The sequence below is a fragment of the Puntigrus tetrazona genome, chromosome 25 (genome assembly GCF_018831695.1).
Source record: "Puntigrus tetrazona isolate hp1 chromosome 25, ASM1883169v1, whole genome shotgun sequence".
In the NCBI taxonomy this organism is placed as follows: Eukaryota; Metazoa; Chordata; class Actinopteri; order Cypriniformes; family Cyprinidae; genus Puntigrus; species Puntigrus tetrazona.
The window spans coordinates 15,403,139-15,430,638 of NC_056723.1; the positions used below are offsets into that span (position 1 = coordinate 15,403,139).

The 27,500-nt window shown below is 40.1% G+C and overlaps 1 protein-coding gene and 1 pseudogene across 1 annotated transcript in view; one reads left to right on the forward strand and one right to left on the reverse strand.

The window, feature by feature from the left end:
- LOC122331305 overlaps positions 1–269 on the reverse strand; it is a 4,973-nt pseudogene extending 4,704 nt beyond the window's left edge.
- Positions 270–16,620: 16,351 nt separating this feature from the next.
- The window catches only part of dusp8a (dual specificity phosphatase 8a), a 36,314-nt gene continuing 25,434 nt past the window's right edge, over positions 16,621–27,500 (forward strand). Inside the window, 2 exon segments of the mRNA XM_043227717.1 lie at positions 16,621–16,853; positions 25,028–25,384. Coding sequence (XP_043083652.1) covers positions 25,154–25,384 — 231 coding nt within the window. The 5' untranslated portion in view covers positions 16,621–16,853; positions 25,028–25,153.

Below are 27,500 nucleotides of genomic sequence, written 5' to 3' on the forward strand. Positions count from 1 at the left end.
ACTAGATTCTGTGTCCAGGGGTTAGGTTGCCAAGGTCCCCGCCTTCGACTGCCACCCAAACCACAAGGCACCGGCCCCTCACGGTCCCTCCTGCAGGTGGTCGGCCCACGGGAGGATGGCCCCACGCCGCTGTTTCTGGGCTGATCCGGCCGGGTCCCGTGGGGCAAGACCACCAGGCGCCGCATGCGGCCCCAGCCCCAGCCCTGGTTGCATGGCGGGGCCCGGCTGCGCCATACCGGCGACGTTGCGACACCATTATTGTTAGACATAAGGGGTAAGGTGGACCACTCTTTGTCTGGCTTGTCACCTAGGACCTGTTTGCCTTGGGAGACCCTACCAGGAGCATATAGCCCCGGACAACCTAGCTCCTAGGGTCATTCAGGCACTCAAACCCCTCCACCACGTTAAGGTGGCGATCCTTGGAGGGGCTACATGATTGTATGACTACAATTTTGCATTATTACTATTTCTTATTTCCCAGTGTGGTTAAGATCAGTATTACTTCTGATTACTTCTGATTACTTCCTATGTTGTTCTTGCTATATAGGTTTCATTTTGGTCTAATTTGTCAAAAATTAGCCATTATTGGCTTTTCAGGGCGGTATTTGCCCCTCAAATGTCACAGTGACGCCAATATTTCAAATTAGTTCAAATTCAAAATTCAAATTTTATTTGTCACATACACATACATACATGGTACGACATGCAGTGAAATGTTTTTATAACCGTCCAGCATCAAAATAGAAACAGAAAACAGAATTTAAATATATATAAATATAAAATATATGTATAAAAATGTATAAAAGTGTGCAAAGTTTAAAAATAAAAAAAGTGTAAATAAGTGTAGAATATAAAAATATAAAGTGTAAATGTAAAGTGTCTGTGCGAATGTCCAGTGCAAAGTGGCTAGTGCAATTGTCCAAAGTAAGTGGTGAGTATCTGGGAAAGAGGGGTAAACATGGGAATCCCGGTGATTAGGTGCTGGTGTTCTCTGGTTCAGACTCCGAATGGCCTGCGGGAAGAAGCTCCTCCTCATTCTCTCTGTGTTTGCCTTCAGGGGAACGAAAGCGCTTTCCTGAACGCAGCAGAGAAAAGAGTCTATTGTTGGGATGGCTGAGGTCTTCCACGATCTTCCTGGCTCTGGTACAGCACCGCTTGTTGTAGATGTGCTGCAGCACAGGGAGCTCAGTGCGGATGGTGCGCTCAGCTGACGCGCACCACCTTCTGAAGGGCTCGCCTGTCCTGCATGGTGCTGTTTCCAAACCAGGAGGTGATGTTTCCGTCAGGACACTCTCGATGGTGCAGGTGTAAAAGTTCCTGAGCACCTGAGATGGGAGTCTGAAGTCCCTTAAGCGCCTCAGATGGTATAGACGCTGCCGGGCCTTCTTCACCAGGGTGTTGATGTGACAGGACCAAGACAGGTCCTGCGTGATGTGAACACCCAGGTACCGAAACTGTCCACTCTCTCCACTGGGGTCCCGTCGATCTTGATGGGATGGTAAGAGCGCACCTGCTTCGTGCTGAAGTCCACTATTAACTCCTTTGTTTTGCTGACGTTCAGGAGCAGATTGTTCTCCTGACACCATCTCTCCAGGTTGTTGATCTCCTGAAGGTAGGCCATCTCATCGTTGTTGGAGATCAGGCCCACCACGACAGTGTCGTCAGCAAATTTAATGATGGTGGTGGAGTTTGTAGTGGCCACACAGTCATGTGTGTACAGCGAGTACAGCAGGGGGCTCAGAACACAACCCTGAGGGGCTCCAGTGCTGAGAGTGAGGGAGGATGAGTGTGTTTTCCCATCCGTCACGGCTTGTGGTCTGTCAGTTAGGAAGTTGGTGATCCAGTGACGCAGGGATGGGCTGAGTCCCAGGACCTCCAACTTTGAGGTGAGCGTGGAGGGAACTATGGTGTTGAACGCTGAACTATAGTCCACGAACAGCATTTTCACATAGTTCCCTTTCCTAAAATCCAGGTGGCTTGTGGTTGTGTGGAGGAGGTGTGTGATGGCATCCTCCGTGGGACCGGTTTTAAGCGGTAGGCAAACTGAAGTGGGTCCAGTGTGTCCGGTAGTGATGCGGTGATGAAGTCTCTGACGAGTCTCTCGAAGCACTTCATCACTACAGACGTCAGAGCTACAGGGCGGTAATCATTTAGGCAAGATGGTTGAGGTTTCTTCGGCACAGGAACAATGATGGACTCTTTGAAACATGAGGGGACTATAGACTGCTTCAGGGAGAGATTAAATATCTCAGTGAACACCGGTGCTAGCTGGTCAGCACATGCTCTCAGAACCCGACCTGTGATGCCGTCAGGTCCTGCTGCCTTCCTGGTGTTCACTTTCCTGAATGCCCTCCTTACGTCGTGCTCCGAAATGGTGAATGCGATTTCCTCTCCGGCTCTCTCGGCGTGCGTGCTGTTAATCATGCCGCTAGCGGCGCTAGCGTGATTAGCTGCAGCCTCGAAACGAGCATAAAAGGTGTTTAGCTCGTCTGCCAGAGAAGCATCCGCGCTCTCCACTCTGGAGGTTGGCGTTTTATAGTCCGTGATGTTTCTCAGTCCTGCCAAAGGCTCCTAGAGTCACTGTGTTGAAACTGTGACTCAAGTTTCCTCCCGTAGCCTCTTTGCCTCCTTTACGCTTGCCGCGCGCAGACGACGCAGCCTTGTATTCAGACATATCCCGGTGACTATCCCCGTGTTATAGGCTGCGGAGCGGGATCTCAGAGAGTCGCGGATAGTTTTGTCTACCACGGCTTCTGGTTGGGAAAGCGTCCTGATGACGGTTTTCTCTACCGCGTGTCATCCGCTAGTTTCCCGATGAATCCCACCACCGCTTCCGTAAACTCGTTGGCGTCCTCGGAGCTACACCTGAACATGGCCCAGTCTGCGTCATCCAAAGCGTCCTGCAGAGCGCCACCGAATGGTCAGTCCAGCGTGACACCTCCTCTGTACCGGGCTTCTGTTTCAGCCTCTGTTTGTAAACAGGTACGAGGAAAATGGCGGCATGGTCCGATTTACCAAACGGTGGGCATGATTTTGCCTTGTAGCTGTCTCTGAAGGTGTGTAACAGTGATCCAGTGTCCTTTCGCCCCTGGTGGGGCAGGTGATGTGCTGGTGAAAGTTCGGCAGTGCGCGTTTGAGGTTTGCACTGTTAAAATCCCCAGCACAATGAGTGCGCGGCCCCGGTGCTGTGACTGGTGTGTTGTGAGGTGGTCGTGTAAATCCCATATTGCAGCGTCCGTGTCCGCTGAGGTGGAATATAAACGGCGCTGACTATGACCGAGCTGAATTCCCGTGGAAGGTAGAAAGGGCGACATTTGATGGTCAGAAGTTCCAGGTTTGGTGTGCAGGAGCGTGAAAGAGGAACAACGCGCGCTGTCGCGCACCAGCGGTTGTTCACCATCAGACACACTCCACCTCCCGTGTCTTCCCGACTCCATTGTTCTGTCCATGCGGTAAACAGAGAAAAACTTCGGCCGGTTGTATGGCGTGGTCCGGTACCGCTGGGTTCAGCCATGTCTCGGTGAAGCAGAGGAGGTTGCAGTCCCGAATGTCTCTCTGGAACTTGATCCTTGCCCTGAGGTCATCGAGCTTGTTATCCAGAGACTGGGACGTTGGCTAACAGGACACTAGGTAGGGGCGCGCGTGAGCGTGCCTCAACCTGTTCCTGACGCCGGCTCGCTTCCTCGTGGACGCCGGTGTAGGTCGCGTCCCTTTTGTCTTCGCCAGGATCTCGCTCGCCAACATGGGTCCGGGTTTAAAAGCGGCGTAAAAGTTGGGTGCATTGTACACCAATAGATATAAGAGTGGCTCGATCATATTTAGTGATAGCCATCTTATATAAAGAAAACAGCATGAGACTATCCAAAAACTAATAATTAACAGAAAAACAAAAAGTTTTGCCGATGCGGTCGTGACGGCAGCCAACTCAAACGGCGCCATCTTGATTAGTTTGAGAGTTTGGATGAAATAAGGGCAGTTTTAGCATTTGAGATATTGTTTAGTGATGGATACTCTTGTGTTTGATTAGTTTTTAGGCATGTAAAGCACTTTGATAGACTAGTGTTGTTTTAAATGTGCTATATAAATAAATGGTTATTAATTAAATTGCGACGTTTATATTCCTCATAAAATTAAAAAAATAAGTGTTACTATAATTTTTTTGAAATATATTTTGTATTAAAATATATTACTGATTAAACAATATACATAAATAAAACCATATGAACTTATGATGTTTGCTCAGCAGAATGAGACTTTAAATGTTAGTACTGACCTCCAGTCAAACTAACGTTACCCTCTGCATTCAACCCTGAGGAGAGAAACAAAACCATAATTAATAGAGATGAAAACAAGTATGAAAGCCCACGTTATTTATTTTCTTTCTTAGCCTACTGTGCAATACTGTATTCAAAACCACAAGAGCTTATAGTAAAAAAAATAAATAAATAAAATAATTCTCGGTTTCAAGCTGGCTTTGTGTTTCAACATTTCTATGCCAATTACTTTCAGTCTTGTGCAAAAATAGGAGATCCTGAAAGAAGGTTTAGGTTTTCAAAAACTGTATATGATAAGCAAAATATAATATCATGGCGTTTCCAGGCAAATTTTGATATGTGTATATACTATTTTGAAGGCATTTTTAATGTGAGGCATTTCACGAGTGCAGTTTATAAAAAATATGTAAAGAAAAGAAAACAAAAACAACTGATCAAATACACTGTTTTACCACTAGATGGAGACATTGTCTTTTTTTTGGCTTTGTTAAACGACTCGCGTAAACGAGATGCTTTTATCCTCTTTTTATCGTGTCTTATCACCATTATATCTGTCTGCGTAGCGAGATTTATGATTTACATCAGGAATAATGAGATACAGTGAAGTAGCCTACTACTCAAAAGGATGTTCAGGAAGTATTACATACAATGAAGCATAACTAAACTCATTTCATTTAAAACACAGATGGAAACTGAGTTCTTCCCTCAGCTTTAGAGCACAAACACTTCTCAGAACATCACAGCTAAATCTTCAAATGAGCACTAACATCACTAAACCAACTTCCTCGTCGCAAACAAAGAGCCCGATAAACTGCTGAGAGAAACTCAGAGAAGGAAACTTTTCAAAACTACCCACAATTAAATATTTACTACACTGTTAAATATTAAACCACGACGATCTATTACCGTCAAGCGGCTTCACTTCGACTTCAACGCGCAAAAGCGGTCCACGCAAAGCCGCAGAACAACACTAAATATGGGTTAAAGGATATTTTTAATGTATAATGCGACCTGGCTGGGATTTTGCACTTAAAGGTCAGGAAGAGCTGCACCCAAAGCACAAAGTTGCCATTTCCCATCATGCCCCTCCATTCCTCAGCACTCACAATGCAGGTCCGCCTGACCTCCACCCAAGGTCAGTAAGACTTTCCCTTACGTGGAGAAAGGATGCATCATCAATATTAGATCACGTGGGGTTTTTATCATGATAAATTCTATTTTAATATGCTTTTAATAAGTTTCAGATGTGTTCGAAAAATTTCTTCAGATATTAGGTTAGGGTTCCCATCTAATATGCTGATTTATTAGTTTATTATCAATGTTGGCAACAATTGTGCTTTCAAAAAATTGCATTTATTAAAAATACAATATACTTTTCTTGTGCATTGTAAAGTTGAACAACTCTTTGGTGGAGTGAATAAAAGTGATAATTTTTAACTAAAGAAAGTCTTTTGGGGGAAAAAAAAAGTGCATTATATATATATATATATATATATATATATATATATATATATATATATATATATTTTTTGGAAAAGATTTATATTTTAAATAAATTCTGTCCTTTCAAACTTTATAATAATGAAATAATAATGAAAAATAATAAAAACAATAATAAAAAAGGTAGCACAGGTTCCCTGTATCCTATCATGCATGTACTTATTCCTGGTTTTTGCATGTGACAACTTAATTTTCAGCATTAAAAAAAGTGAATTACTAAAAAATAAATAAATGCATGAATAAATAAAAGAAAAAAGTTTTGCAATTTGGTTAGCAAATGCGAAGGCCACCAGCATCGTTTCCCAGGCATATGCTAGTAAAAACTGTTGGATTAAACGCATTACACATAAACAGACTCACGAACGCTGAATTTGTTTTTCCTAATGAAATTTACATTGCTTGCTTTTATAAGAGCCATGGAAAAAAAATTTGCAAGAGAAACTATTTGACTACGATAATACAGTTTTTAATTATTTTACTGGTTTACTGCCAAAGTAAGAGTCAAGACCTCTTCAAAACCTTCCTTATATGTTTTCAAGTCGGGTCACATTTATTTAAATGCTGCTTTTACATTATTTATACTGCAGTACCTAATGAGATTTACCAATATACTCTATTAATATCATATTGTAACGATTTCAGTCTATGTCTTGGTTTTTCTGGACTCTTATTTTGAAGTGTTCGGTCCCCATTGTTTCTGTACTCCTTGTTCCTTTGACCTCTGTAATTGATCAACTCCTCCCCCTTATTAGCTTGTTATCCCGTCTATTTAAAAATCTGTTACACATACTTTGTCTGTTGCAAGACCTGCATCCACACAGTTACTAGCAACGAAAAGCTACAAAACAGATTCAGCCTTTGCTGCAAGTTAAAATGTTTTCGTGATATAATATTGACAGAATATGAACGACACACACAGTATCTGTTCAGTGAAAGCTAATTTATAACTACAAGCTTTCAAGGTTTGCAAAGTTTTCATAAATTCATCATGCAAATTAGCACGCGTGTTTCTTATCAAAGCAACTGCGCAATAAAGCAAATAACCCTGCATCATATTAAAATGATTTCGGGAGAAGCAGAAGGGAAGTTGGCGACCTAAAAAGAAATCGCTTAACAACAAGGGCAAGAAATAAACCAGTAACATAGCCATGCACGAATAGGTGAGTTCATTAAATGACAGCAAACCTGCTGATCTAAACCTATATGGTTTCATTTCGACTCATGAAGAGACTGGTCGTTCTTTTCCATGCAGTTCGTTTCAATGGAGATTTAGGATAGAAATACCAGGAAAATCTGGTGACTCGTCCCACCTTTACAAAATACAAAACAGTAAAAGTATATTATTTTATATTTTTATTAGTACATTATATTTAATTTAATTGCTCATTATTGTTCATATCTCGTCTTTGTACTATTGAAAAAGTGTTCTATTTGGTCACTCTTTATATTAAGTGTCGCTACTTCCTATATACTACTTCCATAGTCACTGAATGTGTACGTAGTGTGTAACCACAGCGTAAGCACACACTGGTACGTAGCATCTACAGCTCTGACGTACCAAGAACTACATTTTGTCCTAACAGTGCGTATAGGAGCAATCGGAACAGTTTGATCCAGGAGGTGGAGGATATGTCGGAGCTGGAGTTGGTGTAACACCAGTGTACTAACATGGTAACTCGTCAGGAACTGTCCACTTAATATAAAGCGTAACATTCTGGACACCAACCACTATTTGTGTAAAGCCTAAGGCATTGACCGCTGCTGTTTGACATCAGAGTAATTACATGCTAAACACACAGAGATTTTCTACTTAATTTAACCTCTTAAGACCCTGCAGGTTCATATTCTCTGATACTATACTGTTGTAAGCGTGTGTGTCCCGTACAGAGCACATTCAGGGCTTTTCAGAGACACCAGATGATTGGACGGTCCACTCCTTGCTCTTCAGTATGTCTGAAACGAATTTAGTGACACCCTTTTGGAAATACGACACCCTTAGTGACACCCTTTTGGAAATATTTTGATAATAGTTATTATTTAAAATTTGTCTAATTTTTAAAATCGTGTCATAAATGAACTTTTCAAATGTTATGGGGTTTCATATGATTTTCTGTTACGGAAAAAGATTTTAATTTCATAAATGTCCTTATATGAGGACATGGACTAAAAGCGTGCATTTAGGAAGAAGTTATAATTCGAGATTTTCTAAAATAATATATATTATTATGAAAATGACCATTCTTATTTTATTAAATTAGATTTAGCTTATAGATACATTGCATAAATCTGTTTATGACTATTTTACATGTATTTTGCAGACAAGTTATAAGTTGTAAAATATTAAATTTTTTATTTATTTTATTTACAATTATTTATTTAAAAATAGGTTTTAAATATGCACGTTCATTCGTGTCTTTTTATTTTGTACAGAGACTGAGCCCCGATGTCCTCTACAGAGCATAACTTATCATATTATGCTTTTTTTTAACTTTCATTATCAAAAAGTCTTGTTACGAATGTCCCCGTTACACATTTGTATCATTCAGTGGGCTGTTACGTGTGTGTATTTAAAAAAAAAATCACGCTTTGGACCAAACAAAGTAAAAGATGCTGAATTATTGTTGCTTAAAATTGCAATTCATCCACAGTAAGAGCCGGTTCATGACGACCAACTAAACTATGTCTCCCACTCAACGCGTCTGCTTGGTAAATATAAATATATTCCTGACCTTCTAGGATGCCGTCGCCGTTGCTGAACTCATTGGCTAAAAGAGGAGGCTTGAAAGCGGCACGACTTCCTGTGTGTCGGAGGAGAGGAGGGCGGCGAAGCGATCGAGTGAGAATAACAGGAAAAGAACGAAGTTAACTTCTCAAGACCGGGCTCTCCAGCACCGTGACTCCAGAGCGTCTGCCCTGAGACTCAGGTTCACACTGATTAGGACGCAAGGCCAACTTCTGTTCTTTTCAAGACCTCATTGTTTAGCTCTCAAGACAGAGGAGGTTCGTAACCCTTAAAATATGTACAGTGACCGCCTACATTATTTGTTATCGTTGGCTAAGGGCCGGCAATTATGTCGCGGCAGTCATAATAAACATTTTAAGGCCCGCGATTGTAATTTATCAGAAGCTGGAAAACCGTCGGCTCTCATGCTCTACCAACGTTCGACGAGCGCATCTGCATTCGTTCCAAGTTATTCCACCTGCTTTTCATCCACTCGGATCCGGCTAAATCTGTCCTCAACAGATCATTGTCCGAGAAAACCTTGAGAACCCGTGTGAAGGGAAGCGCTCTTAAGCATGGCTTTAAAAAAAGAGCGCTTGTTGTGGAAACGGTACACTTGAAGTGCATCCACTTGAAATGAAGGCAATGCTTTCAGACCACTTTCTTAAAGTTGAGAGTTTTTTGTCACCCTTTGCTATCGGGATAGATGCGAAAACAGAAACTATCACCTGATCCGATTGTATTTGTGTGTGTAAACACGACTGACTCAACTATTACTGACTAGTTTTATTTTAACGCCCGGAAATTCGGATTGTGCAACGACCTTATAAAGTCAGAACTGCGACTTTTTATTTCTCCGAATTATGCCATTTCTCACAATTACGGGTTTAAATCTCGCAGTTCCGCCTCGTTTCTCACAAGTTTCTCAGAACTGTGAGGAAAAAGTTCGATACCATGTCTTGTTCATTGCTTTACTATTCAGAAACAAGCTTTCATGCGAACGTACAGTGCTGGGTCTGACAAGCATTCAAGGTTCACCAAAACGCACTTTAAAGTCATTCCTACTGAAACTCGCTCGTCGGTGATGAAGTTGCAGTTTAGCACATTTAAAATGTATTAACATAAAATGCAATCAAAATGAAACTGAAGATCTCGACATCTCTGGCGTGTTAGCCAACGCCTCAAAATAAACGTATGTCAAAATATCATTCAAACTTAATGTACTTGACTTTGACGTTAAAGCAAAATGCACGCTTTAAAAGTGTTACGAAACATAAAAGTGAACTCTTTGAGTGCACTTAAGTTTCATTTAATTGGTATTATAATATCAGCAAGCATAGTACACTACAAGTGCTGCTTCTGTTCAACAAACCAGTAGTTAACACCAAAAAAACTATCATTTATATATTTACCATATTTATTTAAACTAGCCATTATCTCATGCACAATCATTTTATTGTCCATGATATATATATATACGAAGGAAACGTGAGAGGATGGTGCTATCAAGTGTATCATTTTCATCAAATCCGAGGCTGGATCGTTTTAGTCAATTTGTTTAAGTCCATTTGTATAAGTCCTGGAATGTTTCATTGTTTCTCGACTCACTAAACTCGACACGACGATGCAAATAAGAGTCTGTTCATCAAACAAAGCTTATCGTGTGACTGAGGGCTTTGTGTCCTTTTTAAAGCTCTCTCGCCCGACGCAATGCAATACACAGAACTCTATGCATACGCTTACGTGAATGTACTGCACTGCATGTACTTATTTAGCTGTCAAACCGAAGCATTTATTACTTAAAGTGGGTTTTGCTCTTAATTGTGTTGCATCCGCGATGCTTAAAGCATCTCGAAGTCAATGTCATATGCCAATGGCATAAAACACGTCATATCGCAACTCCGACTTCATACAGTAAGCGGAAACTTCTCAGGAAGCTTGTCAGACGCTCTAAACGAGGATAATCGTGATGTAAATCAGCCAATAAAGATAAAGCCAATTTCAAACAGAGCAGAACTGGTTCTTCAGATCCTGAATCCGAGGTTTGAGTTCGATTTGATATTAAGACGTCGAAGCAGTTGCTTTTATTTCATAACGGTGAACCCAGACTGCGTTAAAGCTATGTAGATACTTACAGAGCAGTGAGAATAAGTGATTCATTATAATGATCGTTTGTTGGTTGGGTTTAATAAAGCGGTGTTACATGAAGTCAGTTCACACAGGCAGAATAACCTCGGGTTTCGTCGTATTATCTAAACTCAGATTCGAAATCTGTGACCGGAGAGTACTTCTTCATTAGCATGCACACTTTATGTATTCATATGTACGTATGAATGCATTTTTGAGAAGTATTTTAAAGCTGCAGGAGTAGTTTTTATGAGAGTGACAGGATCCACTAACAGCCGGCAATCATTTCGAACAATAAATGTGATATAATAAACGACATTCACGCTTTCTATTGTCCGGTTTGGGCCACTCACTCCCACTCGACCGAACATGAATGAAAGCAGGTGAACATACGAATGAATCACACCGAAATACCAAAATCACTCCAGAATAGCAACCTTTTGAGCAGAAACCAACAAAATCCTGACTTCGGTGAGCTGTTTCATTGGCGCTCGCCAAACCAACTTCCTCGCTTTGCCATTAAAATAAAAGCCACCAGTTTGAATGTTTCAGGAGTGATGTTATCACATTTTAGCGTTAAATGTAATAAACCCTTATTACAGTAAAAGTGTGTTTTTTAAGTGGCCTGCCGTGGAAAGTGTAGCAAATTTGGTTAAAGTGAACGGAGGATATGGAAATGCAACCAAAACTATTTTGTTTTACTAAAAAAAAAAAAACATAAGACCAATCAACGGTTAACAGCCACGAGCGCCGCGTGAACGCGCGTTTTATCTCACCAATCAGACATTATATATATATATATATATATATATATATATATATATATATATATATATATATATATATATATATATATGGTTATGGTTATGCAAAATAGACTTCTCTCACCCGAAGAATGAGGGCGATCAGAAGCGCTGGTCCCACAGAAACAGCCATCTTCCGTCGCGGATCTTCAGACCATCTTCACGCAAGCTTCCAGCGAGGTCTCTCCGCGGTGAACTTCTGCGTGAACTCTCGCTGTGAGGCTGTGAGAGGTGTGAACCCTCGCAGAAGGTGGAGCTGATGGGCCGCTGTCCCTGAACGGAAACCCAGCGCTTCGCTCCACGCTTCGCGACTTCGACGGAAAGAAAGCGCGCATTCCGCCCCCAGGAAGTTGTGATGTCCACTATTTTGCTCATACGCCTGATAAATACTCCTTTGGACTATTCGGTGCAGAAAGCGTTATTTATAAAAGATGATTGGATGAGCTGCACGCTGCAGGTCTTACAAGACATTACTTTGACTGCTGTATTTGACCACTTTGTAGGGGACCGAAACTTTCTTTTATTCGTCCCGTTCAACGCGCACTTAGCACTTCTGCTTTCTTCACAGCGGGCCGTTCAGACAAAAAACATTTGCATAATTTCCACACAAAGTATGTGCATCTATATGAAATCTATCTATATAAAATACAGGCTTCAGAATCAAGCAATGCGCTAATATGCTGATTTAATATCAGACTACTGGACACAGTATATTTATTGAAACTTTTTATTGAATTCTTTGATAATCAAAAACTAATATATATATATATATATATATATATATATATATATATATATATATATATATATATATATATATCATATATATATATATATATATTCATCATGATATTAATGTTATTTTATGATGTTAATAAAATCAATATATTATTTTATATGTTATATTATATATATATATATATAATAATATATTGATTTTAAAATATGATTAATCAAATCCTTACTGAATAAAAGTATTCCCTTCTTTAAAAATTTTTTGTAAAAACAGTATATAAAAAGTATATAAAAACAAACCCCAACACATAACATATTGTTAAAAATATTTATGTTTTTAATCAATTCTGATCTTTTCATTTTCTTATTCATCAAAGAATCCTTAAACAAATGATGCTTGCAGCTCAGGAATAAATTACATTTTAAAGTATAAAATTCAATATAAATACATGCGTGTATATATTTAAGAAAAACCTTTTATGTTTATATATTAAATATATGTATATGTGGTATCATTTATATAAATATGAATATATATATGCATGTAAGAAAAAAATAGAATATATATACTGTGTGTGCATTTATTTAATTAAGAGGATGTACATTATTATGTAGTGGTGAAATATTTATTGTATTGCATACTGTATGAAGGGTTATTCCACGCCAAAATGAAAATCTTCCGAATTGGTAAAAGAACACAATTTAAGATATTTTACATGAAACTGTCCCACTGCATAAAAACTTTCGAGGTGCAGAGAAGATGTTGCTGATCCCTAAACCCCCGTTCTGAGCGTGTTTACTGGAGTTTGGGACCAAAATAGTACTAATTATACTTGCGCAATGCCCCTGAGAGTAATTAGCATGTTTGCACGCAAATATTTATAAGTTCTGAAGTTTCTTGGATTCAGTGTTTACTATGATGATCGTGTGATACGGAGTTATCTGTGAAGGGTCGCGGAGAGATGCCTGGAGACCCTGTCCCTGTCCCGCGTCCCCGGGGCCTGGGCGGTTCTGCTCAAGGAGGTCATTATCAGCCTCGATTAAAGCGGCCCCCCTGCTCTCTGTACTGAGATGGCTTTACAGCACAATCACGCAGATCCTATCATAAACTCAGCCTCTCTTGATTCACTTTTTCTTCCTATACAATCGATACAAACCAGGCAGCGTTTAGTCGAGCAGCGTAGAAAACAACTCATAAAATCTGCGTTTTGTTTGTCTACCATTTGATCACTTGATTTATATATTTTTTTAAAAAGTGTTTAAATTAAACGAGTCAGGTAAAAAAAATCTAAAAGTAGTCTGGTTATATTATGATTTTGTGCCCTTTATTCGTCCTCTTTTTAAAAAAAAATGCATCCCTCGATTACCCACAATCCTTTGCGCAGATTCTATTTTTCAAAAAACAATTAGCTCAAAACGAATCGCCGTTGAACTCGTTCGGTTTCATTATGCTATGAAAGACTTTTTTTTTTTTTTTATAAAAAAAATATTCCTTAAATTATAATATTATCGCATTTTTTTGCTTGACCGCGACGCAGCCACTTTATTAGTAGCTGCATTTCCATTACCCTTCAAATCGAGCAAATTAAAATTGCTAATTGAAAATATGCCTACTTTCGAAAAAAAAAATCCCAAATATCGGCAAAGAAATTTAAACGCTCGCATGAGATTTCAGGCAGTTCGGAGAACTGCAACGGAAACTGTTTTTTTTTCTCACTCTAATTGACGCTTGTTTTAGTAAATCCAATCTCGCCGAATCTCGCCAAAATCCGTTGCCATGACTTATCGCGAGAGGCAAACGGTTGCGTTCGGCGGCGTTCCATTGGTTAACGCAAACGCTGTTTTTTTTCATCGAGGCATCTTCAAACGATTCGCTTGAGAGTCGTTAAAAAAGTAATGCATATTATGACAATGAAAGTGTTTTTTTTTTTATCTTGCATGCATGTCAGCCTGTTATCGAGATCTTCCGAAACTAAAATATGATCCTTTTATTACTCACAATAGGGTAATAAAATTATGTTGCACTTTAATACTAAAACGACAGGCTGTTCGCCAGGTGGCTTTTTGTGTGAAAATAAATCTAGGCTACATTGGGCTTTGGGCCCACAAAAATATGTCAAAAGAGGTGAGTTTTTACTTAGATGCTGGCAGATATATAATAAGTGGACGTATACAGTTAGCAAGTTAGCATTCAGTCTTAAAGTGACCGCAGCGTAATAAACCTGCGTCATTTAAAGGGACAGTTCACCCAATAATTAAATTTCTGTCATCATTTACTCAACCTGTTTGAACTGATTTCTACTGCTGAACACAAAACAAGATACCCTGAAGAGTGTCGGTAGTCACTGAATTACACAGTACTTTTTTTCCCCTGAAAAAAATACTCAGTGGCCACTAACTGCGAAACAAGAAGCTTTAATAAATTTCTGTATAGTGGGTAATTATATTTTTATTCATCCCGTTGTTTGCTGTGGCTCCTTTTGTGTTTTTAATGAACATGCTGACATGGGCCCCTGACTAAGTTTTGCTTGAAGTACGAGACTAGCACTGGACAAATCTATTCGGACCTTATCCTGCATTTGTCTTTATAAATGCGAAAACTCGTTCTGTGCGAGCGGCCCACAAAGTTAATAGCCATGTTTGCTTTTGCGTTCACCGCCGATAATAATCCATTAACCACGAGAACGGATTCTGAGCGGGAAAGCAAACTTTCAGATAGGCTTTCAAGAGAAAGAGATGAACCTCACCTTTGTTAAAAGAACAAAATGCTTGCTTTGTTCCCTCCGTGTTAAGCATCGTTTAACGGCAACGGTTATTGATACGTTCAAACAATATTCAGATTTTTGATCAAATTATTTAAATGCTTCAGCTTCGGTGTAGGAATCCGTTTCTGAAGGCCTTTCTTTAGATCATTAACTCCGTATTTGCTCAGTTTTCTCTGCCTGGTCTGTGACCTTGTGAGAGGTTTACACACTAAGGCCCGACTGATTCCCACACAACATGATTTTGAATAAAACTGAGTGAAATAATCGACTTGGTTTGCACAGAATTGCTCGGTTAATTCGTCATAGCCTCAGGAATCGCTTTGCTGAGCGCTCAATGCTTCTCTCTTACGTAGCTGTGACCTGCGGGGTCTATTTTGCATGACATGCAACTTCACGCAATGCAAAACCCGCTCCTGTTTTTCCCTGCGAGTACGTGCGCAGAAAAGCGTAAGTTGTGTAAGTTAAAAAGGTTTCAGATTGGTGGATTTTTTCATGTTTATGAAAGTAGCCTCTTCTGCTCACCAAAGCCACATTTATTTGACACAAAATAATGCAAAAGCAGTTTTTTCTTTCTGTTTTTCATCGGAAAAGCTGTACGCCGCTGTTTCAAACACTGACGGTGATTGGAAATGTTTCTCGAGCGAATAAAATGATTTCTGAAGGATCACGCGACTCTGAAAACTGAGTAATGATGCTGAAAAATTAGCTTTGTAGCACCGGACAAAAAAAAAATTAAATAGAAATATGTTTTTTTTTATGATATAAAACAATACCAATCTAAAACTTTTGAATAGTAGTGAATATTATTTATTTTATTAAAATAAGAAACAAATATTAACATAAATATTATACAGATAAGAGTAATAAAGACGTGTTATATATTAATAACCATTTTCAATCAAGCTAATTATGCAAAAAAATATGAAAAATATGACTTGATATGAAATATGAAACACAAAAACAGCTATGAAATGATATATGAGTCAGAAATACATTTACACTTACGTCTTCAGAAAATCAATATTTTATGTTTCTCTTTAGGTTTGTACATCACAACATTTATGGGTAGTTTATAGTATAGGTTTTTAGTTTTTTTCTCAAATTTGTCTTTCTATTGTAAAACATAAAGCTCCCTCCGAGGAGCAGACTCTACCTGATGGAAACAGCATTGTGGCGAAAACATTCATGACTTCAAGACAAACAAATGTTGCATGCGGTGCGTGTGGGTCCGGTGTGAGGCCACAAACTGTCATGAAATAAATATTCTACCGCCAGGTGGCAGACATCAACTGAGCAATAACGACCTCAGCCACTGCCTCCGTCCTCCAGCAGAGGGCGCTCGCTCGCTCGCGGATCGTTGTTTATTTCGCGGCGAATAAAATCGAACAACGCGATAAGCATTTCTGCCAAATGCCAACCCGCTTGACATACTAATTAAAAAAAAAAAAAAAAAAAAAAAAAAAGCTATGCTGATCATATACATTATTAAAGTAAAAAAAAATGTAGACACGTGAAGTACGAGGTCGAGCTCGCGCGCTGAGCCTCGCGCAGCTCGCTTTGAACCTCGGTGTCCCTTTAATCCGCGGATCAGCGCGCTGACGTCAGCGAGCCCCCCGGGCCGCGCGCTCCCATTGGCTGGCGGTGACGTCAGCGGCGCTCTCTCTTTTTTTTTTTCCTCCCGAAGCGTGACCTCATCCTTAGTTCATTTATAGTGGCCGAGCGCGTCTCCTGTTCCCCCCGCCGCCCCGGTATCTGCCGTCGCGCATCTCGCCGCTCGCTGGCGGCACGGAGGAGGCTCGGATGCGCCTGAGGGTCCTGTTCGCGCGTGACAGCGGCGGACCCGGGATTAGTGGACACTAGTGACGTCCGCTGCGAATGGCTTCCCGTCGGAGCGCAGCCGAGACACTCGGGAACGGGGCAAACGGAGGTGAGCGCGCCGGGGAAGGGGGCGGATTGATATTTGAGAGCGCGCGTATGGCTTTATTTGACGAGCGCCTGTAGTTCTGGGGATGGACGTAACCTTGCTGGTGTGCGTCTCGCGCCTCGAGGGCGACAGCGCGACATCCTCAGGCGGACTGACGGACTAAATGTGTCGATAATGGATTATCAGCCGCTCGGCGTTTCCCGTGTGCTCATGCATAAGAGCTCCAGGGTTAGGTGACAAACGGCGTCGAGTGTGTCTTGAGTCTTGAGTGTGTGCTGTACGCTGCAGCGCGTGCACGGATATGTCTGGGAGCTTTGTTATTGTAGTCCAGCGTCAGGCTTATGTAGTGCATTTTAGGAAACAGTCCATGTAATAATGTCATACTTATTCGTTTTTCTTTCTTTCTTTAAAAGCGTTATTACATTAAACAACAATAACCTTAAAAACACTTATATTGATAACAATATATTGCCATTCATTACTCTATATCTATCTATCTATCTATTCGTCTATCTATCTATCTATTCGTCTGTCTTATCTATTTATCTATTCGTCTATCTATCTATTCGTCTGTTTTATCTATTTATCTATTCGTCTGTCTTATCTATTTATCTATCTGTCTATTTGTCTGTATAATAATAATAATAATAATGTGTTGCTATTATTGTTATTTGTAATGGTATAATTTTTGATATCGACATTACTAAGTAAATAACAATAGCAACCATTCTTTTACATTTGTAATGAAAAGTAAAATATATATTATTATTTTATATACTAATAATAAACAGAAAATAAAAACTCTTTGAGTGATTATAATCAAGTATTAAAACTTGACTGTATAAAATATATTGTATAAAGTAATGGTGCTTTTTATTTAGTAATAAGTAAATTAAAAGAATAAAATAATATGAAATAATAATGAAAATAAATAATACTGAATATTGAATATTTTTTATTTACATATGTATATCATAATATATTTATACGCGTGCGTTCATAATCAATCAATGTGCTTTAATTATAAGTTATAGTGTTATAGAATGCATTACAACTGATACTGATTGTGTAGTGTATAACTAAGCATTATTATTTCATAAATAGTCTCAAATAGACAGATGGATGTCATGCTGCAGCACGAGCGCGAGACGGTTCAGGGTCAGTAGTGTTCATCTCAGGCCCCCGCAGAGCAGTGACACCGGACGGACAACAAGAGGCCGTGAACGGCCCGCGTCGAGCAAATCCGGTCCATCACGCCGCGACAATGATTAACGAGTGCGCGCGGGCTCAGGCGAACAATGCTCGGCGTCCGCGTGCGTGCGGCGCAGGGTCCGGAGTGATGTCATGCGTGCGGTTAATGAATGACCCGGATTAAGATGTTTGGCTTTCCCTTTTCCTCCATTCGGCGACGTTTGTTCGCGGCTGTTCAGGTGCAGCCTGTCGTCGTGAAACGGTCGCTGTCACTTTAAACAGAGACGCGCTTCTCTTTGTTTGGCTGTCACGTGCTGAAAACCGTCGCTTCGGTATAAGTACGATAACTATAACAGTGGCCGTGTTCGTGTCGACACATAAATGGGTGCTGACTTTCTGTTTTTTTTGCAAGATTTGCGCGATGTAAATCGTCTAAGACAATGTCGTAATTATAGTTACGCGATATGACGTTATAGTTAATTAGTATCAACTCAAAGAGCGCCGATAATTTCTCCAAAAATGACATTGATTACAAAAGCAAGTTTTTTTTGTTCAAAAAACAGGTTGATTTACATTTTAGACACCATATTGGCTGTTTTTGCTCTTTGTTGGCGACAAAAATGCTTCCAAACCCGGCCGCGTTTGCTGCCCCCTACTGGCCGTTTTAATTTCACGTTGAATAAAATAAAATAACAGCATACAGCGTTTTATGATCAATATATCAAAACGTTATTTAGATGCACAACTGCAGGATAAATGTTCTGCGCTACATACAGTATATCACGCCTCTTCGGATGCAGCTGTGTTCCTCGAAAAACAATGCAAAAGAGTCAAAATCAGTCCAATAATAACAAAATATTGTCTAATTATTATATTTTGTCAATATTGCACAACCCTATTATTGTCGTTAATGTTATAGCTGTGCTGCGAATCTCCTTACTGTTGTAGATTTGGGGTGTTTACACAACGCCGTTTTAATCTAAGAACCGAAAACGTTTTATGTTTTGGTTGCTCATTTGCACAAAAGTGGCGTTTAGGGTGTTTTTAAATACTGCACCACATGCGCGTATTACATGTTCAGATTATAAGACCGTTTATGATTGTAGTGTTTCTTTACAAAGGGACATCGCCAACTACTGGCCTGGAGCGCATACTTATTTTTGGCCGTTTTCTGTGAATCAGCTTGAACTTGTTGTCTGGAAATGAAACGCAAAGGAAACTAAGAAACGTACCCTTCGAACATTTTATTTCGGCGTGAACGAGCCTTTGCTATTTTTACCTTGCTAGTAAATTTTAGAAATCGTTACAATGTAACCGTTCGCATGTAGAAAAACCGAGGAAGCGTTTTTTCATGTAAAAGTACTTTTGCAGGCCTAATATTTACAATCGGTGTTATTTTAGTATGCTACTTTTTTTTTTTTATTTTAGGATAGATATTTTATATTAAACTACGTTTTAGTTTTTTAAGGACATCAAGGTATCAAAAATTAAGATGAGAAATGTTGCTTTGGCTCCTAGCTGAAACGTGTGTGTATATATTAGTGTGTATATATATATATATATATTAGTATATGGGTAGTTGACATATAAAAATTGGACGGTGACATGGTGTGACATAGCAAAAATGTATCTGTGTTACTAATAGCATGGACAGGACGCATTGATACGTCGACTAGCCATCAGCTGCAGTTAACATTTATTGCAAGTAACGAATTAATGGTTTTAGTTACACTTCGGTTTGAAGATAATAACCCCGTTTACAGTTTTAAAAAAAACCCAAAAAGAATAGACTTTACAGCGTCTAAAAAAAACAAACCCTCTTTAAAACTGCTTTATTGTCGTTAACCCAAACATGCGTCTCGGAAGTCGCATCAAATCCCTGGAAACCAACGGAGCAGATGCGTTCCTCTCTTCGGGATGCAAGGCGACATCCTCCGCAGCCTCGCTCCTCCTCTGCTCATGCCCAGTCAACTTTTTTTCTTTTTCTTTTTTTTTTTCCCTCCTCTTTCCGTTTTTCCCGCTCAGTTGCCATGGCAACACCCCGTCCGTCTCCACATCAGCACTTTGCACCACTGTTCATGCCGGTGTTTTCGAGGAAGTACAGTATCCACATAGATGCCCGAATGCAACGCTGATGCAACCCGAGAGAGAAACAAGGAAAAAGAAGCACGCCGCACCTCGCCACGTCTCGGAAAAGGCAGGACAGGTGCGAAAGCTGACCAGCGGCGTACGAAGCCGCACACCTTCTCTCGATGTCGAACTGCGCTGCCAGCCCCCCTCCTCCTCTCCCTCCACCCCACAACTAGAGTCGTCAAGCAGAAGGAACGCCATTAGACACATGCAGCGTCAGCCCTGTTATGCTCTGACGTGCCTCCGCTTCACCGTCTCGTCCCGCGGCCCGCCGGGGGGGAGGGGGGGTGTGTTGTCGCGCTATCGACCGGCCGAACGCAGGAGAGCTTACAGAGGGGTTTCTCTTCTCCGAGGCGCGGCTGAACATCCTTCCCGTGGAGAGAGAGCGAGGGATGGTAAGGAGCGAGGGGGGTCTGTGGTGGCGCGGTGGGATGCGGGTTGACCGGGAACGCCATCAAAACAAAGGCGTCCATGTTGGGACGCCGCTGGTCGCGTGAGGCTGCCGTCTCTGGGTTCGGAGGACGCGAGGTGAAATCGGGGCCGATTGATCGAGAAACCGAGGGGACGATTGTCGTTGTTTGGAGCGCGGCGGGCGCGTGAAGGGAAATGGAGATCGTATCGTTTGCGGGCTGCTGGAACGCTCGTTCGGCTTGTTTTGTGTTTTGTATTGCGTAAGCGCTCTGTGGAGAATGTGCGAGTGTTTATGTGCGTGTGTGTGTGTGTGTGTGTGTGTCAGTCTCTCCCTGCTGATTTGTGCATGGCGCTGCAGATATCTCGGCGTCGCAGCATCACCCTCCCTCTATGCAGCAGCCGAGGGAACGAGAGATAGATGCAAAGAAAAAGTGTGGAAGTTTGGAGCGGTCAGCTGTCTCGGTCGTTGTTGTTGATTAAAATAAAAACATTAGCAAGGCAGGATTTTATTTGCAGTTTTTATTTTTTCATATTTCTATCTTGGTGTTTTTTGTAAGTAAACATTTAACAAAAATCGAAAAGGTGTGCTGAAAATAATTTTATTCAGATTTGATTTTTGTTGATTTAAAAATAAAAAAATTGCAATTGAAAAATAAACTAAATATAAATATGCAATCGAAAACAGGATTAAAGTTTAAATAATATTCCTCAATATATATATATATATATATATATATATATATATATATTGTTAATGTATTAAAAAATAAATGTGTAGAACAAGCAAAAACTATTTTTTATTTTTACTCAATATTGGATAGATTTATTTATTTAAATCTTCTACTTAAGCGTCTGTATGGGAATCATTTAAAACAACCAGGAATAGTTCACATTATTTCCTTACTTTGGTTCCAAAAAACAACTTGTGTTTCTCAGTTAAAAGAAATGAAACCTAAAACTAATAAAGAAAAAAGGGAGATAAATACGTAATAAAAACTGTTTTTAAACCATTAAACTACTTTGATCTATTGCAGTAATTTAAATTGAAAGTATAAAATAAAATGAAAGCTAGTCACATGTCCAAATCTTTGCTTACAGTCTGGCACTTGGCAGTTAGAGAAGAGCTTATCTTGATCACCCGCTTAACCTTAACCACATTCTTGATTGTCTTCATTCGGCGTGCGTCTTCTTAGCTCACTGACGTTCTCTTGAGGAAACTCACGACATAAAGCCATCAATTCCAAACCAACCGACTTTGTCAGACTTTGAGTGACGTGTTTGTCCGGTTGGAGGAGAAAGGTTACCTCTTTCCACTTTCACTTTTGCTGCGGTAACCCTTCCATTAGTAAGAGAGAGGAGGAGGGAGCCAGCCAACGCCATGTTTTTTTAATGACTAGCGTGGCGGAGAGCAGACTTCGGAGGAATACAGCTCCCATGAACAATTTTGTGCGAGTATATTTGATATTACTATGATCTACTTCGATATTTGTGTGTTTTCAGTCTTTAACGATGACGAATAAAATCATAACTCCAAACCTGGACCCCCGTCGACTTTCACTGAACAGCTGAAACATTGTTCAAAATATCTTCTTTTGTGTTCCACAGAACAGACGATTTTGTAATTGAATTCTATTAGTGTTCTATTTGCAACCGTTTTTTGTGAAACAGCATTTTTACGTACCTTACTGCACGTTTCGTCCGCAGTTTCGAAGTGAAATGTCCAACGAGTGTTTGCTAAAACACAAGTTCAATACGTGAGCCCTGGCACGTTTTTTTTTTATATATATAGGTATGTATTGCTGTATATCTGAGGACTGTCACTAAAAGCTAATGCTCTATAACGTCGGAAATATGCCCTACACCAAAAACCAACCCTAAACCTACGTAACAGTGTTAACAAACGCAAGACTGATATTAAAAACGCGTTAGTTCATTTCAACTTCCTTTTGCACAGATTTGAACTGTTTTGTCGAACCGTAGTTATCTCCTCGTCTCTCAAGAACGTCTCTGTACTCCGCGAGCTGCCCGACAAACCCATAGATATGAAGCTGGATACGGATATTTCCTTCATTCTCGATTGGCTCTTGGTTTAGTCTTCAGCTCTGCATAATGTAACGGAGCGAGCGCGGCGGAGATCGAAGCGTTCAGAAGGTCACCGCATACTCAAGCAGTTCCTGCTCTTTCAGGCCCGATCAAAACATCGCCCCACTCATCCAGCCATAAACAATCGCCCGCCCTCCTTCACACATGCCTTCCTCCAACACAGATGCACGTACGCTGAATATATAAAACTGCATTCAGTTTGCCAAGCGGAATATTTAGACTGAATGTGCTTCTGCAGTAATGGGATTATTGAAGAGACTGTATATGATCCTCGCGGTTGAGGCTATAAATGGCACGTTTTTTTTTTTTTTTCCCAGTCTTGTTACATAATCTGTATCGCTTCAGTTTCCTAACGTCACATCCTGTCTGGCTGTAACATAAAACGGGGTCAGTATGAAATGGATCGCATATTTCTGGTCAAGATTTGCTGAGCTGGAAGAAGTATTGCCATTCATAAAACCGTTAAATATGTATGAGCCCGGATTGAAAAATGGTGGTGTAGAAAAACAAAATTTCTTGTAGTAACACGTTGATATATCATGCAATTTGGATTTTTGATTTTTGAAATTGTTATAGTATTTTCTTGTGTAACGTAGTCCAACGATCTTTGATAAAAAAAACAATAACTTGCCAGTTTTTAATCACTTAATTATTTTGCTAAAAATGTGATAAAAATACCCATTTAGCTCTTTTTATGTAATACAGTAAATGTAACATTTTATAAACATTTTGATAACATTGTGATTTATTTTATTCAGAACTGTATCACTATGTATTTTATTCAGTCACAAGCTGAAACATTAGATAATTTCAGAGGAAATCTATTTAATAATTGCTAATTAATATGTAAATGTATCTAAAATGTAATAGGCTAATACATAGTATAGAAAAACAGTAATTGAATGCATAATAATATAATAATGTAGTTATTATATTCTTATATCTATATATCTATATTCTTCGGATATTTCTTAAACGTTTTATTAATTTAGCTAGATTTAAATGTTGATTTGATCTTGAAAATTACATTTTGGAATATACTTTTTTTACAGAATCACCTCTAAATCAGGTTAGGTGTTTTTACGTAACTGTTATTTATTATTACCCGTTCGTTACTCATGAAAACAATCTCTGGCAATATACGAGATACACTTGATGACTTTATTGAAGGTTTTCGCGTGGCAGCAGATGCTGCTCAGGTTGCAGCTGCTTTCATGCTCCCCAACGCAGGTGCTTCCTCTGTCATTAGTGTCTTTAAGGCCAGAAACACATGCAAATGCAGATGTGAATGCTTTGGCCGGTGAATTTCAAGCGCTTTGCGCCATGTAAATGCTTCATGCGTATTTTTGCATTTACTGTGGCAATAATAATACTTATTATACTTAATACTAACATCATCTAATGGTTTGTTAAGATGATTTTGACACGACTTTACTTGAAAGGGTCCGATTCACTGTTAACTACTTAGCTTACCATTTATGTTATAGTTGCCAGAATTGTTCTGCAAAGGTTCTTTCTGGGTTTGTTTTTTTTACTTTTTATTTAGCTATGTGTAAGTCACAACAGGGTGAGTTTAAAGGGAAAGAGAAGAACACAAAACAGACAAGATCAGTCTTTAGTGTATTTAGATTTTTTTCTGCACTTGATGGGGAGGATCAACTAATCTTTTGCAACCCAATAATGTTTATGACAAAGCTTAAGATGCTCAAATTATGATTACGTTTTTAATTATTAAATGATCGTTAAAATCTTTCAAATAATTTAAAAGTCAGCATTTTTCAAGGCACAAAAATACCTAAAAATTACAATCATGTATTACTAATTGATAAATATAATTACTTTTGGGGCAGTCACACCACATGACATTTTACAACCAACCAACTAATCTTCATTTAGACAAAAAAAGGTGAAATTATTGATTTACCAGATTTTCCAGATTTATTTATTTTTATATTACTATTTATGTCTTCTTTTTTTTGGCTTGTACCACATGATATTGATTGGGCAAAGTTTTTTTTAGAAATGTTATTTAGCTACCCAACAATGAACGATATGAGGTTTTCATATCTAGAAGAATTTCATTTGTCGTTCTGTAGAGTGTGTTTTAGGTCCAAAGATGTTTATGAAGTTTTGTTTGTTTTGGTTTATTTTTTTACATAAACTCTTCGGTCTTCAGTTTTGTTCGGACATTGTTCAAAAACAAACAAAACGATGGAAGCAAACTTGAATAAAAAAACTACATGACAAAAAGAATAAAACGAGTTACGCCTTGTCTGATTGTTGATGAAGTGCTATATAAAATAAAACGGTAAAAAACTGTTGCCTTTTGTTTTTTTTTCCAGACACCATGTGTACCTTGATGTCTCTTTGTGACCCGCGTCAGTGATTTTATTATCACTGATCCACAGCCTCTGCATTGGTTGTCATTTCGCGCGACCCTCGTCCAGAGAGGAGTTCTGGGTACCTTCATGGCGGGGGAGAAGGGCCGTCGCAGCGCCATGGATATCAAGCGCCTAGCGGGCCTCCTGCAGCGTGGAGCCGGGCGATTGCTGGTCATCGACAGTCGGACTTTCTCAGAGTACAACGCCTCGCATGTGCACGGCGCTGTCAACGTCTGCTGCTCCAAACTGGTCAAGAGGAGGCTTCAGCAGGACAAGGTGTCAGTTACCGAGCTCCTCCAGCCCAACGGAAAGGTCAAGGTATCTAGTGTGTGTTTGGGAGAGCGTGTGGCTAGTTTACGTAATCGAGAAATTGGCGAACTGTTGGTGGCATCAAAAAGGAGGCTGATGTCTTTACGCAGACAGCTGTGAGCCTTTGAAGGGTTCGGTTTACAATGCTGATAGTTTTGTGTGGACTTCACAACCGTGTCATGGCACAGTATTATAATGAACTAATGTTTGCTTGTGAACACCCATTAAAGAGTCCCTGTTTTGGCACCAGTGTGCAACATATGCGGTCAAATTCATGTGCACGTATAGTATTTGACACTTCGGCATGTAAAATGAGTTCGTAATTAGTTATAGTAGTCAGTATGAAGTTGAAGGAAATGTTTGAGAAGGTCAGATTAGATCAAGGGTCTCTTGTTAGCAGCTAGCATTTCTAAATTTGGAGGACCGCTATAGATTTATTGGTTATCAGAGGCTCTGAAATTGGAGACTTGAGTTTTCCATGACTTCTACATCGAATATGACATCATTTTTCCCACCCGCCTGGTATGCCAAGTCTTTATATTTTTAGGCACTCTGTGAAACTGACAGAACTCTTAGGGGGAAATCCGACCACCGACAGATGTCACGTAAAACTCCATGCCACAGCTGATGAGGTCAATGTCAAAAACCGATCCGTCTTCATTGCGCACCTCACTTTCTGAAAAGCAACTGCCCCAACAAGGAAAATGTAGCGTAAATGTTTTTGTTTTTATTTGTTCCTTCAATCACGCATATGAAATCACACAATGGCCTTGTTTGAGGGCATAGACATAGGTTGCCTTTGTGATCGTTGGTTCCTTATTTTCAGATTCATGAATGAGTGACCAGCCTGTCATGCATGCAGTTAACTTCATGCTTTTCCGGTTCTGTATTTGTTTTTTTAGCTGCAGCTGTGAGTTGGTGTCATTTCCCTTAATTTTTGCAATGTGTAAGACTTTAACTGTTTTTGAGTTCGCAAGTAATGGACTTCTAAACCCATTTCAAACTTAGATAATAATGTTTGTCTAAAACTAATTCATACATACATAACTACTTTATACAGAACTATAAAGCATGATGATAATAATAATATGCTGCTTGTCCAGTAATACGATGCTTGCCTGAAGCATGTCAGTCCTGGGCCTTTGTGTGCTGTTTGTTTGTTTCCCAAAAAAAGGGCACTTGATTCGGATCTGCCGGCCAAAACCAGTTCCATCTGAACTTAACAGAGTGTCACTGTTTTCTTGGGTCACTCTTTCGCTGCATTCCCCATTTCTTTCCATAGCCGAGGCTAGAGGCTGTGTGGCTTTTATTATCTCCCTCAGTAAAGAGGATAACGCTCGTGATTAATGCAAGTCCTGGATAAAGCTGGAGCTATCTGGGTGTAAGTGGGGGTGGGGGTGGGATGGGGCGAATTCTGGAAACTCTTTGTTATTGGATGAGCATGACATCATAATCTTTAGTGTGGCCACTGGCAGAGCGCTAGCGGAGCACGTGCAAATCGACTACGCGACTAGCGCAGGATCCAGACAAAAACCTCCCCCCCCCACCGCTTTGGACAGCTGCCATCGCCAGAAGTTGTGGCATCAATGTGTGAGCTGAAAGTAACGACATCACCGCAACCAAAGGCCACCAGTGTGGTCCATTGTGAGGGCGAATAAAGGAAGGAAGTGAAAGAGGGTATTAATGGATGAGCAGCACACATCCACACTGAGATAATGCAGAGGTCCCCCATGGCTCTGCGTTCGGCCCATTTCAGATTACATCAGCGGAAGGCACCATATGCACCGATTGCCTGGCCTGCATTGTAAATGGGTCAGTGTTAAGTGCACTAGATGGAGTGCAATGGTACGGGAGCAGGACTTCCTCTGCAGCCGCGCACAGTCTTGGCTTATGGTAATCTGTGCCGCTGAATGTTCCATTGAGCCCGTACTGACAGATGGCTGCGCGGTCGCCCAGAGCGAAAGACAGCCGAATAGGCAGATCTTAAGGATGTAAGGATTGAACAAAGACGGGAAGCTTATTCTCCGGGCCTTTATCCTGCGCTCTTTGTAGAACATCACCTTTTTAAAATTTCGCGTTTAGAAACGAACAGGGTTGTACGTTTTGTCAAGGAAACGTCAAGTGG